The sequence below is a fragment of the Pogoniulus pusillus genome, chromosome 4 (genome assembly GCF_015220805.1).
Source record: "Pogoniulus pusillus isolate bPogPus1 chromosome 4, bPogPus1.pri, whole genome shotgun sequence".
Lineage (NCBI taxonomy): Eukaryota > Metazoa > Chordata > Aves > Piciformes > Lybiidae > Pogoniulus > Pogoniulus pusillus.
The window spans coordinates 17479615-17495441 of record NC_087267.1 but is presented as its reverse complement, the minus strand read 5'-3'; the positions used below and the strand labels follow the sequence as shown (position 1 = coordinate 17495441).

Here is a 15827-nt window from a genome sequence, read left to right as displayed (position 1 = left end):
TGCATCCCCTGGGGCTGCCTTTTGCGTCCTCTCACTTGCAGGATGCGAGGCTGCAGCCTTTGCAGAGAGGGAGGCTGCAGTTGTGCTTTCCCTGCAGCAGGGTCTGAGCTGCAGGACAGTACCTCCAGGTTGTACAGCAGCTCAGCTGACTGGAAATAGAGCACTGGAACAAAATCTGTTCTGAGTGACTTCTAACTAAAAGCTAATGTGAAAATGTGGGAATTTGAACCAATGTAAACACATTAAATTGAAAACCATTTTCAAATATAGTGAAGTAAAAAAAAAAAACCCAACCCATAGTGTTCCTGCTCTTGCAATTCCTAAAGGAGACATTTTTCCCTCTGAGTCACGATTTAATTAGATTATGTTTTATTAGACATTCTTTACAAATTTTAAACCACTGCTATTATACATGCACAAAGGAGAAGCAGTTGAAACAGCTGTCTGTAGGCATCGATGGGAGACAACCACAAAACAGGGACACTTTCTAAGTCAGTTACCAATGTACTCCATATGTATATCTAAAGTGCATTATGTTACAAAAAACAGAGAAGGTCAGCAGCACCAAGATACAGTCACAAAATAAATACACCAGTCGACAAAATAAATTATGGTAAATGTGACAATGATAATTGTCTCAGCCATAGCAAAATAAAAAGAGAGGGAGGGAGGGAGGGGGAAGGAAAATTCACAATGACCAAATGTGCAGTTTCAGAGAGCAACAGGGTTCGGGTGTGGGGTAGGGGAGAAGGTTTTATTATGAGCATTTACAATATTTACAGGTAATAAATATTTTAATACTTCCCATATGTTCACTATTACAGAATACTGCAATATGTCTTCCAAAAAAATCTCTTGCTGAAACTGTCAGCGCCTCCTGCAAAGGGGGGAAAAAAAGGGGGAGGGGAGGGGGACAGAAAAAAAGTAGAAAAGTCAATTTTTACTTCAAATACAGAGGCAGAAAGTAAACAGCAAGAGTGTCACAGGTTGCAATGGGCATGCTTTGCAGTCACAGTGCTGCACTTTTAGACATCTCTTCAAGACCTGCAGCACAGCTCAGCTGGCACTGTGGAGCCCTGCAGTTTGCCTTGACGCTGAGCCCATCTATTCCACTGCACTGCATGCTCAGTGGAATAGGAAGGAACTTGCTTTAGTTTTCTTCAGAGCCTTGGGCAAGGTGATTCCCTTCCTTGTTACCAAGGAGGTAACAAAACAATATCACCCTACAACCTGAAGGGAGATTGTAGCCAGGTGGGGGTTGGTCTCTTCTCCCGGGCAACCAGCAATAGAACAAGGGGACACAGTCTCAAGTTGTGCCAGGGGAAGTGTAGGCTGGATGTTAGGAGGAAGTTCTTCACAGAGTGATTGGCATTGGAATGGGCTGCCCAGGGAGGTGGTGGAGTCACCATCCCTGGAGGTGCTGAAGAAAAGACTGCATGAGGCACTTAGTGCCATGGTCTAGTTGACTGGCTAGGGCTGGGTGCTAGGTTGGACTGGATGATCTTGGAGGTCTCTTCCGACCTGGTTGAATCTTATGATTCTATGATAACAAATTAATTAAAAGCAGACAGCTGGAAAAAGGAGAAATTTGTTTTAAAGATGATAAGAAAAAAAGGTGCTTGTTGAAGACTCTGGCAGTCATGCACCTGCTGGGTGTGATGCCAGGCTTATGACTAAAACAGTCCTATGGGGCTCATTTGTTCTGCTTTTCCCTCTGAGAAGCCTCCTGTCAGACAAGGCTCTGGTTATCTCCAAGGTGTGACATCTTTCTGTGGTGCCATGGGTGCCACAGGATGTGTGCAGTAAAGGCTGCTCAGGTCTGGCAGTGAACGGCCCTCGATGGCCTGTCTCTTTAATTGCTTGGAAAGACTACAGTCCTGAAACTGCCCTCTGTGAGCCAAAAGGCTTGCTCTTGAAAGAAAAGGAGCGCTTCAGCCCGGTAAGCTCTGACTGCTGTTACCTTCAGCCCAAGCTGACAGAGTCAGCTTCATACAGCCTTAGGATTTGGGAGCTTTCTAAGGGAAGCTGGCAGCCTGGAGTGAGCTCTGTCCTGCGTGTGACACATTCTTGTTCTGCGTGCAGGTTCCCTGGGCAAGAGCCACATGTGGAATGCAAAACTATTGAACAGAGCAGGACTCGCTGTGCCGCTGGACTGCAGGCAGTGCTCCACAGAGCAGATGTGTGTGGATGTGAGATGCAAAAGAAAGCCATTCCTTGGGAGTTTGAGAAGGGGTTGGTTTATCTGTGCATTGAAAGCAAGACTATATTTGGCATGCAGCTTTCCAGTACCTGAAGGCAGCTACAAGAAAGCTGCAGAGGGACTGTTTGCAAAAGCCTGTGGTTTTAACTAGAGAAGAGTAAATTTAGATTGGACACTAGGAAGAAGTCCTTTGCTGTGAGGGTGGTGGAACACTGGAACAGGTTGCCTAAGGAGGTGGTGGAGGCCCTGTTCCTGGAGACATTCAAGAACAGACTTGATGGGATCCTGAGTAACCTGATCCAGTTAGGGATGTCCCTTCTCACTGCAGGGAGAGTGGTCAGGGTGATATGTAGAGCCAGTGCATTCTGTCATTCTATGATTAGGGAGTTTAGGTTTCTTAGGAAATTAGGTAATGCCAGCTTAATTGGGTTGGAATGGAAATGTAGCTGCAATACCCACGAGAAGGAAGTTTTTAAGCACCTCACATGGAAATGCCAGGATGAAGGTAATTACTGAGTAGTAGCATGAGGATGCACTCAGGCCATATTGCAATAGGTGTGATAAAGGCAAACAATTCTTACAGCGTGACTGTAGATCTGTGTCTGCAACACACAGGCATGTTTTTAAGAGGGAGACATTTTCAATTTGGCCTCAGCTTCAGGCTTTTGTTTTAGAGTTTGGGCTAAGCCACATCTTGACATTGGGCTCTGCACTAATGACAGCTTTCAGGCGGCTTTCTGTGATTTGGTCACAGATTTTGCAAGACTGGTTTATTCTATGAGATGTTTCCTGTAGTAAGTCAAAAGATCTAGACAGCACATTATTTTTAGTCTTTTTTTTTTTCTGACCTAAACCCAAAATTTTGGGATTAAGACTGGGCAGAGGGAATTGGCACAAAGATCTTGATTCAGTGTGTGAAGCAGAAAAGAAGCACAAAGCTACAGTGAAAAACACGCTTGAAGTTTTTCTGACGTTGCCCTGACATTTACCCTGCTGCATTAGGCACATCCACTTCTTCCCTGTAAGGTGAGATGCAGATAGCCTTAGGGGTGGTACAAAAGCAGCTTCTCCTTAAAGCCTGGCTGAGGCACTTAGTGCCATGCTCTAGTTGATTGGATAGGGCTGGGTAATAGGTCGGATTGGATGAGCTTGATGGTCTCTTCCAAACTGGTTGTTTCTATTCTATTCTATTCTGTTCTGTTCTGTTCTGTTCTGTTCTGTTCTGTTCTATTGGTGAGGCCCATGGAAATCCTGTCTGCACACCTCCCTTGCCCCCCATCAGAAAGTAGAATAGAAGCTCCTGATCCAGCTTAGAAGAATCAGCTTCACTCAGATGTGGTCACCCCTCCATTTCAAATGCACTTGTTCACCTTGTGCCAATAACTGCATAGACAACTCCCCCTACCTGAAGTCCAAGTCAGGGAGCTGGTTCTTGCTGTCAGTGAAAGTTTAGGAATTACCTCTTCTGCCAACCTGCTGGAATAACTACAAGCTGGCACACTAAGACCATGGTATGCTCTGTACTGGTGGAGGAGGAATTTAATTTTCCTATTGTATGGCTTCTCTGTGTTTAACTGTCTTCAGCTTAGTATCTAAGATAGAGGTCCTCTTTAGGAACCTGTTTCTTGCCCTGGAGAAACTGCAATAATCTCAGTGACATAAATCTGGGCTGGCTTCAGCATTCTGGACTCCACAGTGAAGCTGACTGCCTTCAGTCATCCAGCCATACTTGGACCAGAAAGGCTGAACTAGGCAAATCAACAGAATTATGCCTGCAATCCTTTTGTGTATCCCATTGGATGTGCAACCAAAACCAGAGTAGCGAGAAAAACAAACAAATGTTCAAGTGCCCTGATGTGTTTTTTCTCTGCATTGGAGACTCCTCTGTGCCAAAGGCAGATGTTATGTATTGGCCACCACAGTTTCTCAACATTTGTGTAAGTGGCAGGCATCTCCTGGCCAGAGGCCTTTCCTAAAGTGCTGAGGCAAAGCAGCCTCTCTTACTTCACTGCTAACTGCTCAGCCCATGCTGGCTGCTTTATGGCCCAAGGCACTGAACACCTACCCTCAAACACTGGTAACTCCTGCAATGGCAGCAGAAGCTGAGGTGATGGAGCATGGTGCAAACTGGCCTGCGAAGATTGATCCAAGATCAGGTTTTAGTGAATCCCACAGCTGGCTTCTCTTGTTAAGGGCTGTGAGCAAGTGACACTTGTGTCTCTATTCTGCTGAAGTGAAGAGGAGGAGAGGAAGGGGGGAGTTCTGCTGCTGAAAATGCCAACATTTGAAGTGAACTGAGGAGTGGACTAACTGACTTTGTCTGCAAGTATGTAGTCTTTCACTTGAGCAAAGGTGGCTGCAAGCAGAGGAGTCGCTTGGGACACCTAGGCTGAAACCTCCAGCTCACCCGTGCCCTGAAAACCTTTCAACAGCACAGAGGAGGGAAGCACAGCCTCTCCTAAAGCAATGCTCAACGTTTTTTCAGTGACAGCTTCGTTGTTTCATGAGCTGAGAAAAAGGTGGATCTGCATTAAAAAGTCCTAATGGTAGGGAAAATGTGATGGTGAGAGGCTGGCTAGCCCTGCTTGCAGGTATTACTGAGGGAAATTTTCCATGTTCTCCCCTAACGTTGAGCAGCAAAATAAAAAACTGTAAAGTAAGGGTAGGAAAGCTGCCAAAAAGGGGAGGTGTTGAGAGGGAGGAAAGAAAACTTCACCATTTTATAGATGTAGAGCCTTAAATAAAACTCAGAGCTTTCAACTGGCTGAGGCCCAAGTGTGGGATGAAGATCTGATGTGAGAGACAATGCAGTTAAATCAGGGAAGGGGATTTTAATGGCTATGAGGTGCTTTCTTTTTGCAGAAGTGAGTTGACTTGCTCTTCACTCAGCCTTGGGAGGCTCCTTATGGCTATCAACAGTTTGCTTGGCTTGTTTGTCATAGGAAAGACAGACTGGGTCCCCAGTGCACAGTGGAAAGAGCACACCCCTACCCCCAGAAACCACCTTGAGCCTGTGTGCTGCCTGAAAAGCCAGGAACAAAAGCTGTGCTGTTGCTCCAGGTCTGAGCGAGGCCTCGGCCTCTCACAGCGAAGGAGAACAGTTTCAGTAGGTGCCTGGGGTGACCCCCAGAAGGACATAGCAAGATAGATTACCTCCAGGTGTGATGGTGTGTGGGAGCAGAGCTGTCCAGGAGCGGGCTCTCGGTGGCAGCGCTTGCCCAGGTGCCGGGGTTCAGCCAAGCCGAGCGGGCTCGCCTCTTCTTCTTCTCTTGTTCCTTGCGCTTCCCAGGCTTTGCTTTCTTTTTCTTCCCCGATGCCTTCAAGGGCTGCTCCTTGTAGGTCTGTGATTTGTTTGTCTCCTGAGTTAGGTATCTGCCCTCATCTTCACTGCCGAAGCGGACAGGGTAGTTCTTGGTGTTGGTAGCAGGCTTGGGGTTAGGCGACACCTCGGAGGTGGCTCGGATTTCTGCAGTGTTCACACCTTCAATTAAATTCTGAAGGAATATTCTCCTCCGTAAGTCTTGGATCGACTTGCCTTTGTCATGCAATAGCTGGTGCTCTGATACAGCTCGTTTGCTAAAGACAGGGAAAAGAGAAAGGGGAGAGGGGGGGGGGAAAGAACATTTCAGATTTGGTTATTGCCACACAGTTGGCAGAGGTCCTCTCTGCCCTGGCAGTGGCAGCCACAGCGACTGTGAACCAGCTCTTCAGCTAGGAGGCATCCAGCTAAGTCAAACTGCTGGAGCAAGTCTTGCTTCTCAGCGTAGCTGCTCCCCATAGAGAAGGGAAAGACCAAAGTAGGTAATAATTCTCAGCTGACTGACTGGACACCATTAGACCTGGAGCCGGATTAGTCACTGCTCTGTTCTAGGAAAGCATTGTGGCTCTTAATATATCACCCTTCAGGCAGGAAAAGCAGGAAGGCAGTTGTCAGAGATAGGAAAGCTTAAAGGGTCAGGTAATGGAGCACCAGAGTGAAGCGAGAGGGAATAACAAGGGCTGAAAACGGAAGCGGTGTTTATACAGCATCATTCTAATAATTTTCTTCAGCTCAGTCATGTACTTCAAAAACATAAATAAACACCAAAAAGTACATCTCATTTCTAAATTTAAATGAGTGCAACTGTAGGACTGTAATGGAAAACTGTTCCAATTCATGTGTCTGAAACATAGGCACTTCAGTCCCTGATGAGCTATCCAGAGAGGCACCCTGAGCATCAGCACAGAGGAGCCTCAGCCACCCCTGAGGATTTCACTGCTTGGCTGCTTGTGTCTGATTATGGCTTTTACTGCCAAATGTCTTGTCCACTGTGCTCTCTGAGTTCTGCACTGATCTTCTTCAAGAGCATCCTGGTTTGTTTGAGAAGGATGTCTCCAGTCCTTGGCTTTGTATCTGTTGCTTTGCCAGAGTTCCTGATCTTTGGGTTCAGTGACCTCTGTCTCATTTTTGAGGAACCAGGAGGTGGTTGACTGTCTGTCAGGGAGGTTTTACTGCCAAAGAAGGTATGGAAGAAGATACAAGTGGCACCTGGATAATAAAGATCCCTGAGAAAACAACTGCTTTTTCCTTGATATGGGATGGATGCTCAGCTGCACTGGCAACCACAGAAGGAGTAAAAGCTGGCATTTTAGCTCTGTTCCCATGAATGCTATCATCCAGTTTATCCTTCCAATTGTTCTGCTCCATTGTGCGGAGGCTGCCTTTTTGCATAGCCCCATTTTGCATCAGAGTACTGCATGTGACTGGGTCCTTACTGGCCAAATTAAATTCATTCAGAGCCTTGCCTGTCACATAATCATTTGGGCACTTAGCTGGGTGAGAAGTTGCTTCTGCAGCTGGCTGTCAAAGGAGAGAGCATAACTCTGAGTGAATATTCCTTCCATTCATCCCTAGTTATCCTCCTGTGCTACCAGGTTTCAAAGTGTGGTGGACAAAGATAGCAGGCTAAATGATTGGGGGTATTCTGCACCTCATATTTCTTACTTCCTTCAGCCAAGCTCTCTAGATTTGTGACATGATCAGCACTGGAGCTACTTGAAATTGGCAGCTTTAAGCAGCACTGCTTCAAAGAAATGCCTTCATGTTTGTTATTGTAGAGTGGCACATTTGGAGTATTGGCTTCAAGCGGGGTGTTCAAGTGATGGTACATCTCTGCTACTCAGTGCAACATTCAAACAGCAGCTTTTCTTCACTCCACAATAGGACTGAAAAATGACTGCTGGTTTTGCAGTGTGGTGACACTTTCTCCACGTTGGCCCTAGATGTACTCAGATTTGTGAGATTACATTTGATCAAACATTGGCTATGTTCTAGGCGTCCCCAAATCAGGTTTGGATTACTTCAGGCTTTAGGGCAAACATCTTATGCCCTTTAACTCAACATCCCTATGCAAAAATGCAATGTGATAATACTGATCTGAACCCACATTGTTTCTTACTCTTCAGTGCAGCTGTGGTGTAAGCTCAAGATCTGCCCAGAAGAATGTTTTTGACCAGTGCACTCCCTGAAGCTCTCCAGTAGCCATCTCTAATATCCCTCACACTAAGGTCACTCTGATTTGCAAGTACACCAATAAAGTTAGCACCTTGAGCTTCTCTGAGTGCCCATGTACTGTTGGTCAAGCGTGGCTTGTGTTACATTCCTAGCTTCAGTAATCTCTTTTCCCAGGATATCTGCATGGGAAATGCAATTTTCCTTTCACTTTTCTAGTTTATTGAAAGCATACCAAAATCTCAGTGCTTTACTGAGTCTAAAATGTGATGAGCAAAGCTTTCCTACTGCCCCTTGTAAACTACCAAGGATAATTGCCTTTATCACAGACAACCTAGAGCTGCCTTAATCCTGTAATGTGCATTTGGTCAATTTAGCCACCATGACAAAACCTTGAACCTCTGTTATTAAAGCTCTCTTGATTGAAAAGCTGTTCCATGTTACAGAACTGAAACCTAAAGATTTGGTTCCAGTAGGCACAAGACAGTCCAGAAACAGACTAAGATCTGCATGTCCGGTGAGGATGCATTGCCCAGCTAGTGCCAGGGCTGACGTATGAGGGGCTCCTGTGCCAAAGAGGATGAATTGCTGTTTAAATGCCTGTGTGATATTCAGCATCAGGTCTGGCCTCAGAGAACATTCTGCTGTTCCAGATGATTGTATAACATTACGTAGTATTACATTTCACATGACTTTGATTACTCAGCCAGACTTGAGGATGACATTTTGCCTACCAGCTTCCTTTGTATGATTTGCATCAGAAATCCCCTTAAAACAAAGAAGATGTGTTAGATGCATATCTCTTTGACCTTCTGCCACAGTTATTCAAACGACTTCCGTGTTTGTAAATCAGGGGAGAACACTTGCTCAAGAAGGCTGATGTAAGAAGAATGGAGATATCAACAATATCTCACCCACACACACGGAGCAGGAAGGCAGTGAAACTGGGCTGATTGCATTCACATGTTGGCTAACAGATGAGGCTGTTAGGGTTAGGATGACCCGCTAGAGGTCCCTTCCATCCTGCTGTAAATGCACCTCTCGTTCATAGAGAAGGAGCCTGTACCCAAACCAAGTGCAGTAAGGGCAAAGCTTACATGTGGTAGGCACTTCTGAGAGACGGATGTTGATGGTGTTTGTGTGTGAGCAGGGAGTCCAAACTGATTACTGCATGCAAGTACCCTATGCATATATGAGACTCACTGTCTTGTTATGGGCAAAATAGGAGAAACTCATAACTTGGACGATCATGACTTCATGTCCCTCCAGATAAGCTGTTCTCTTCAGGCACATTCTTTCTTAATCTTTTACACTAGATATCTGGCGTCACAGAATTCTTCAAGTGACAACTTTCTGTCCGAGGCAGTTCACTTGCTTAGCTGTTGTTATCCTTGACTGTTTGCACTGGGTCTTACTGTAAGCTCAGCAGAATAACTGTAAAGGACTCAGTTGGCTCTCTGTCTGCAAGACTGAGTGCCCTTGCTGCTAGCTGCAAAGGGAGTGAAGGCTGCTCAACCTATCTCAGGGTTAGGAAAAATATTTTGAAGAGATCTGGGGATGTGATGCTGCAGTGTCTGGGCACACTGATAAAAATATCCATTTGTACTTCGAGGCATTACTGGGTTTCTCAGAACTTCTTTAGCAGCTAAAGTGTTTCTGTAACAAAGAATAACCCTGGCAGTCTTTGCCTGGGACAATTTGCTATTGCTTTCCATGGGAGATTTTCCTCAGTGCAGTCAATAGAACCAGGCCTCTGTCATTCTGATTATTTTTGCATGGCTATAGTAATGTGCTTCACTATTTTTCATCTGTTACTGGTTTAAGCCTTTGAGTGAAAAAAAAAAATCTCTAGGCTTAAGTGAGTTATTAACCATTAACTCTAGGAATGGTTTGTGGTGATGTTAAAACAAGACACATGTTTGAGTGTGGTGTCTGTGTTTGTGCTGTACCCACAAACAAAACTACGTGAATGCCACTAACTGACAGCTGGCTGGTTTCTTGTGTGTGTTTTACATGCCGTAGCAAAGAGGGAGCTGAGAAATGCATTCTCAATGTTTAGTTTCCACTTTCCTCACCCCCCCCACCCCAACCATCAGGATGGAATAGAGACATTGGGAATACCTCCTAACCAGACCTGTAAAAACACCTGTTAGAAGAACACTAACTCCAAAAAGGGAGAGAGAACATTTTGTAGCAAATCTGTCTTTAAAACAAAACAAGACTAAAAAAACCCTAACTCAGATTTGCCTTAAATCCAGTTCAGTTTCCTAGCCAAGAAAATTACAGCAGTTTACTATACTTCCCCCCCCCCCCCCCACTTTTTTTTTTTTTTCCCTGAAATTGAAGTTTGGTCCCTCTATATCCAAAGAGAAGAAAAAGGTCTCAGATGAAAGAAATAGCTCAGCAACAGTTTCCAGCAGTACAAAAGAGTGAAGCATTAATAGAGTGGGAAGAACATCCCATAGCATTATCAGCAATAACATGTTCTACATGATTTGCTCTAGGAGATTTGTAATAGCTGTCTGCCAGCTGCCAAAATTTAGGTGTGTCTTGAAGTCACTTCACCTAGGGGATTTTTTTTTGTTATTGTTGCCTAAATGGCAGAGGAAGTGATACTTGGAGATCTTGTCCTTATGTATGAAACAAAGCATTTACAAGGAAAGGCATATGAAATCCTTCCCTGTGATTGGATTTTACACCTTCTTTCTCCAACCTGACTTCCTTATGGACTTGGTAACAATAGAACCCTCCACAGTATGACTGAGGTGTTTCTTCCTTAGAAAATCTGATGCAAGTCCAGTGGAAGCCAGTGAGTTAGATGTGTGAGACAGCTGCTCCTACATCAGCCCAGTGGCTCCTCTCTGGCACTTTGTGTAGGGGTATTAATATAAACCATGCTGATTATTTTGGAAGGAGCAAAAAGGTCACTTCCTGAACAGACTCTCTTAAGTTACATTATCATTTATCAAAAAATATGCTTCTGCCTGCAGGCCAGATATTAGAACCCCCCTGGATTTTTATTTTCCCTTTATTTTTCTGAAATGGCAGATCGACAAAGAAATTGTCCAGCACTTCACTGTCATGACAGCCCCACTACTGCCTGCCACCCTTATCAATACTGGCTCCATGCCAGGGCCAAATGAGTATATGTTATCCAGTGTGGTACATAGCTGTCCCATAAGACAGGATGCTCCCTAGCAGCACCCTCCCAGGGCAACAACGAATGCTGGACGAACACACAGATGCACAGCTGCTCCCCTCGGAAGACGGAGAGACCCTCAGCTTTAACATCTCCTCCCCAACAGCGTTATAAGGTCAGCCAGCTGCCAAGTTCCCTTGCCCCAGATGCCCTCTGCCTAGCGCCTAGACCCCACCTGAGCACCTGGGGCAGGTAACCCCGAGCTGCTCGACTTGCCAGAGCCGTGCCGGCAGCGCTGCTGAAAGCTGCAAAACTTTCCGGGGTGCTCCCGACAGGGGGGCCCGGCCAGCTCCCTCCCCACCCACACCATCACCAAAGTGACTTTAAAGTCCCCAAACCAACCAGCCAACCAAAAACACAAGCAGTCAACCAACCAACCAACAGTAATTTAAAATAACTAAATAAATATGTTGTTTTAAAAAAAAAAAAAAGAAGAAAGAAAGAAAAAGGAAAAAAAAAAAGAGAGAGAGAGAGAGAGGCACTCACAGTCTGCGGCTGATCCCCTCTACTGATCTGCCGTAAGAGGGCACGGAATAACTCAGCAGAAACACTGCAAAACTCCACTGCTGGAAGAGTTTAGTGAACATAGTATCCTCCGGGGTTTAGAACCTGCAAGGAAAGGGAGATCAGTCCCGCAGGACACATGCGCCAGCGCCGTCCTCAAGCAGTCCCCGCTTTCAGTTCTCCCAGCTCCCAGGCTATGAAGGAAAAACAAACTTTCTGAGCTCTCGGCAGCCGCTCACTTCTTCCAAACTTCGCTCCGTCCCCCTCTCTCTCTCTCTCTCTCTCTCTCTCTCTCTCTCTCTCTTCCTTGCTGTCTGTCTCTCCCTCTTTCCCTCCCTCCTTCCCACCCTCTCTCCCTCCCTCTCTCCCCCTCACTGTCTCTCGCTGCCCGGAGGCAAGATCTCTCTCGGTATGAACTGAAAAACCATCTAGCTCCTATTTGAACGGGATTAGAGAGCGCGTCGGTTTGTCTCTCTGAGCTCTGTTCAGTTCTAGTCGGCTAAGCCTCTGTCTCAGGGCTTTATGTCACAGGAGAAGCCTTCTGTGCAGACAGTGAAAGATTCCCAAAAGTCATCTCAGCTACCCTCTGCTCTCTAAATACACAGAGATTCAGGCGAGGGAAGGGAGGATGTCTCTATATATCTGTCTTTAAATATACCTCTGCAATACAAAAAAGAAGGTCAAGTTCACGTCCTCTGCTCTAGGAAAGTTTGGTCCACATCTGTGACAAGGAAAGGGAAAACAGCGAAGAGCGCTGCTAGGCTGGAGAGCCCGAGATGGCTCAGGGGAGCGGTAGCCCGGGGAGGCTGAGGGGCTGGGAAGCATGCTTGGCTCTGCAGGTTGGACTGGGCTGGAGCCTGTCGTGTTCACACGCCCCGAAGCAGCCTTCTAGGAGAGCTGCGGAAGGACAGAGAGGTTTGCAAAGAGATGGCGCCCTAGGAACATGTGCGGAGAGAGCCAGAGCCCGGGCGGGATACCCGCAGCCAGAGAGCAGACTGGAGATCAGCGCTTCTCAGCATCGGCGTCAAAAAGGAGCGGAGCAGGGCAGGCACCCGGCAGCGCCCGCGCTCAGCAGACCCTAAGGACTCCAGCCAAGCTCTTCGCATCTTCTGCAGTCCAATTACTCTCGCTCCTTCCCGTTCCACCTCTCCCTTTTTGTCTTTACCCCTCTAGGTCAGCGCAGCCCCTGCCATGCCAAGGGCGATCACCCCATCAGTGGGGACACTTTTCAGATCGAACCCAAAAGCTCGGCTTGGGAGCGTTGTCGCCTTTCCTGTCGCACACCTACCGTTGTTCGTTGCAGCTGCCCTATTAGTTTGAGGATTGGTTCCTAATGATGTTAGTTGTAGGCTAGTAAAGGGGGGGTGCTAAGGGGGAGGGCTGGGGGCAGGACTCGCAGGCTATGTTCAGAGGCGCTCCTGGCCAAAAAAGTAAATTAGTGGAAAGTTTTCTCCTCCTCTCCCTCTTTCGCCTTCCACTTCTCCCTCTGTCCGCCTGACCAGAGCCTTGAACGTCTCCGTATCAGGTTCCGCTGCCGGGCAGCGGCAGCAGTGCCTGGAGTAGCAGGAGCGCGGCCGGTCCGCCCCAGCCCCACGCCCCGCCGGCAGCCCCGCACCCTCCTGACAGAGGTACCAGATATTTCCATCACGGGAAAACACTTGTGTAAAAAACAAAGGTAACACAATCCGCCGCTTTATACAGTCTGCTTGAGGGGGAAAAAGGAAAAAAAACAACAACAGCAAACCTGCCCCCGGCTGTTAGGAAGGGAGAAAGCCGGGGGATGCGGCGGGGTGGAGGATTGGTGCACTTCTTACCCACCCCGTCAGCTCTTCGCAGGGGAGACACTTTGCAAGCCTATCTCTTGTTTAGTGCCAGAGGATGGGCTCTCCTGCACGCTGTGGCCCTGCCCAGGCGGGCAGCAATGAAGACCTGGGGACGCCGGTTCCGTCGGTGTAGCATCCCGGGACCCCTTCTCAGCCCCTCCGCGACCACTCACCCTCCTCAGGGCTCCGCTCCGCGTCTCGCCGGAGCCTCCCCGAAGAGACCCGCTGCCCTCGGGTACAGAGGGGTCGCTGGTTTCTGCCCCTGACAGCCTGATTTACAGCTAATTCTTTCCCAACACCCTCACAAGCCGCAACAAAACACTGAGGTGTGCCGGCTGGTTGCTCCTTCTCATCCTCTCCTCGTGTTAAGCAACGCTTTCTACAGAAAGTTTAGATGCAAAGCAAACCTCTTTTTCTACCTGCAGGTTATTTTAACTTACACGGCACTTGCTGCCACAATTTGAAAGCCCTGCTCCTCAGCCAAATATCATACCACACAGGCAAATAAAACCCGAAAACATAAGAGCAGAAATAGAAATCATGCTGAAAGCATTAAACCATTTATGCTGTAAATAAATACCCTGAACACCTGGTAGGCTATAAACTAAAATGTATAGCTAATAGGCTTCTTTGATTTACATTGCCCTTTCCACCAATTAAAAATAATTGTGAGATCCCCTGAAAAAAGTCCCACACACACTCGCAGGTCTGTTGCTCATGTTAAAAGTAAAACGTCCACCAGATATTTTTAGAATTTCCTTTCCTCTAGAAATAAAAAAAATATTAAAAATGAAAAAAAAATTAAAAATCACTAAACAAACAAACAAAAAAAAACCCAAACCACCACCAAAACAAAAAAAAAAAGAAAAACCCTCCACACCAACAAACCAAACCCAAACAAAAAAAACCACCAATGCCCCAATCCTTACAGACTCAGGGAAATAAATAGCCTTTATAAACTTGGAGTACTGAAGTTTCTTCACAATTTATTACTTCACCTTTTGCTTGAGTTACAGCCCTCTGTGCCTCTCAGAGATCAGTCTGGCCAACAGTGGTTGATCTTCTCAGCAACTGGTTCCAAAACTATGTTCTATCCTTGAGAAGAAAAGGAAAAAAAAATTAAAAAGAAATAATTTTGTCAAAGTAATACTTTTCAAGAGTAATCTAGCCCTACGAGTTCTTTATTCAACCTGCAGCAGATGAGTGCTAAATAGAGGGTGTTAAAAGCAGGTGCTTTCCTCTCTTGTCGCTCTTTTTATAATGAAGAACAGAAAATCTCCTAATATATATAGCCAGGGAGACCCTTCTCTATTGCTTTTATTGAAAACCAAACTCCAAACTTGTGACATCACTAACCGCCTTCCTATGGCTGAGTTTGCCTCATCCCTGCCTCAGTGGGCTTGGGAAAAAAAAAAAAAAAAAAAAAAAAAAAAAAGGAAAAAGGTACAACCCTACCATGGCTTTGCTAATATGGCAGGAATTGAGCAGTGCCAGACTCCAGACTGTCATACCAGGATACCGTGCACTTCCCACCCACCCCCCCCCGGCCCCTCGAAGACCGTTTGTCATCCACAGCAACCGGAGCAACACTTTTTGCGAAAAAATCCCCTCTACTGGGGCTTAACTGCTCCTCTTCCTCCCCCTCCCGGGTCCCCGCCCTTTCCCTGCAGGATGGAACTTGGCCGGGGGGATGCGCAAGCTGGAAGCGGCTCCCGGCAGGCACCCGCCGCCACCTGCAGCATCTCACCTCGCCGGCCCCGGCCGCTCCTCCCTGCCAACCTCAGCTGTCCCCTGATCTCGGAAGGGTGAGAGTCTGAGCCTCGACGAGAGACAGGGCCAGCGGGGCGATGCTTTGGCAGCGGCCGTGAAGTGATTCGTCTCCACACCTGTGCCAAAACATCACTTTGCCGACGGGACATTCCTTGTGAGGCAAACCCCTGTGTTTGCCTTTCTGGTCAAGCGCTCCCTGCCGCAACAGAGCGAACCTTATCATTTTAGGTTTTCTGCCTCGTCTTTCTCCCCTCTTCCCGCCTCAAAAACAATGAGATGTTGGAGGGATGCCGCGCTTGGCTTCTGCCTCCTTTTTCCGTATGTATAAACAAGCGTAAATCAACTTTCCTATGAGGAAGCTGACCTGGGTGCTTGGCTAGGAAGATAAGTCCCTGCTCCAGGTTTGGCACGTCATTCCCGAGCGAGGAATAGGGCCAGGGGCTGCGAGCGTGTGGATGACCGGGCTCTCCTCAAAAGCCGCTCAGGAGCCAAACCTTCGTCTGAAACAAAAGCCTGCAAGTGGGACAGGTCCAGCCAATTGGGCAGGAGGTGGCACCGCAGCCTCAGAGAGACAGAAGGGAATCATGACTAACCCCCGCCCGATGCTGAGAGACAGGCTGAACCCTCGGCTCTGCAAACTTCCCATCCTTCACCTTTGTGAAGTTCCGCCTCTCCCTCCTCCCTCTTGTTTTATTCACAATAAAACGTTTTCGTCATTTCCCCTCCAAGATTTCTATAACCTCAGTTGCACTCGCTCAGGGCTTCGGTTCAGACGGAGAGGTTAACCTCCCCAGTCTTCCCAGGGTGGAAAAAAAATGGTGTTCAGCAAAAATAACCAAC

General features: G+C 47.1%; 1 protein-coding gene across 5 annotated transcripts; it reads right to left on the bottom strand.

The window, feature by feature from the left end:
* Positions 1–346: 346 nt before the first annotated feature.
* Positions 347–14950, bottom strand: PTHLH (parathyroid hormone like hormone). 5 transcript variants are annotated; one of them, XM_064142280.1, is made up of 5 exons: positions 14673–14950; positions 14216–14312; positions 11377–11499; positions 5354–5776; positions 347–877 (listed from the first exon to the last, which is right to left on the bottom strand). In XM_064142280.1, the coding sequence occupies exons 3-5, from the start codon at positions 11475–11477 to the stop codon at positions 868–870; spliced, it is 534 nt and encodes a 177-aa protein (XP_063998350.1). In that variant the 5' UTR covers positions 11478–11499; positions 14216–14312; positions 14673–14950; the 3' UTR covers positions 347–867. The 5 variants fall into 5 exon arrangements, with proteins under 5 accessions (XP_063998350.1, XP_063998354.1, XP_063998352.1 ...); XM_064142284.1 differs by lacking the exons at positions 14216–14312; positions 14673–14950 and adding an exon at positions 12683–12720; XM_064142282.1 differs by lacking the exons at positions 14216–14312; positions 14673–14950 and adding an exon at positions 12053–12106.
* Positions 14951–15827: the final 877 nt, after the last annotated feature.

Excerpts from the sequence above, each read along its gene's own strand:
- PTHLH (XM_064142280.1), bottom strand. The coding sequence starts at position 11,477 with ATGTTCACTAAACTCTTCCAGCAGTGGAGTTTTGCAGTGTTTCTGCTG. Across the intron at positions 5,777-11,376 it reads GAGGGGATCAGCCGCAGACT|CAAACGAGCTGTATCAGAGC; the intron begins GTGAGTGCCTCT and ends CCCTGTCTTTAG.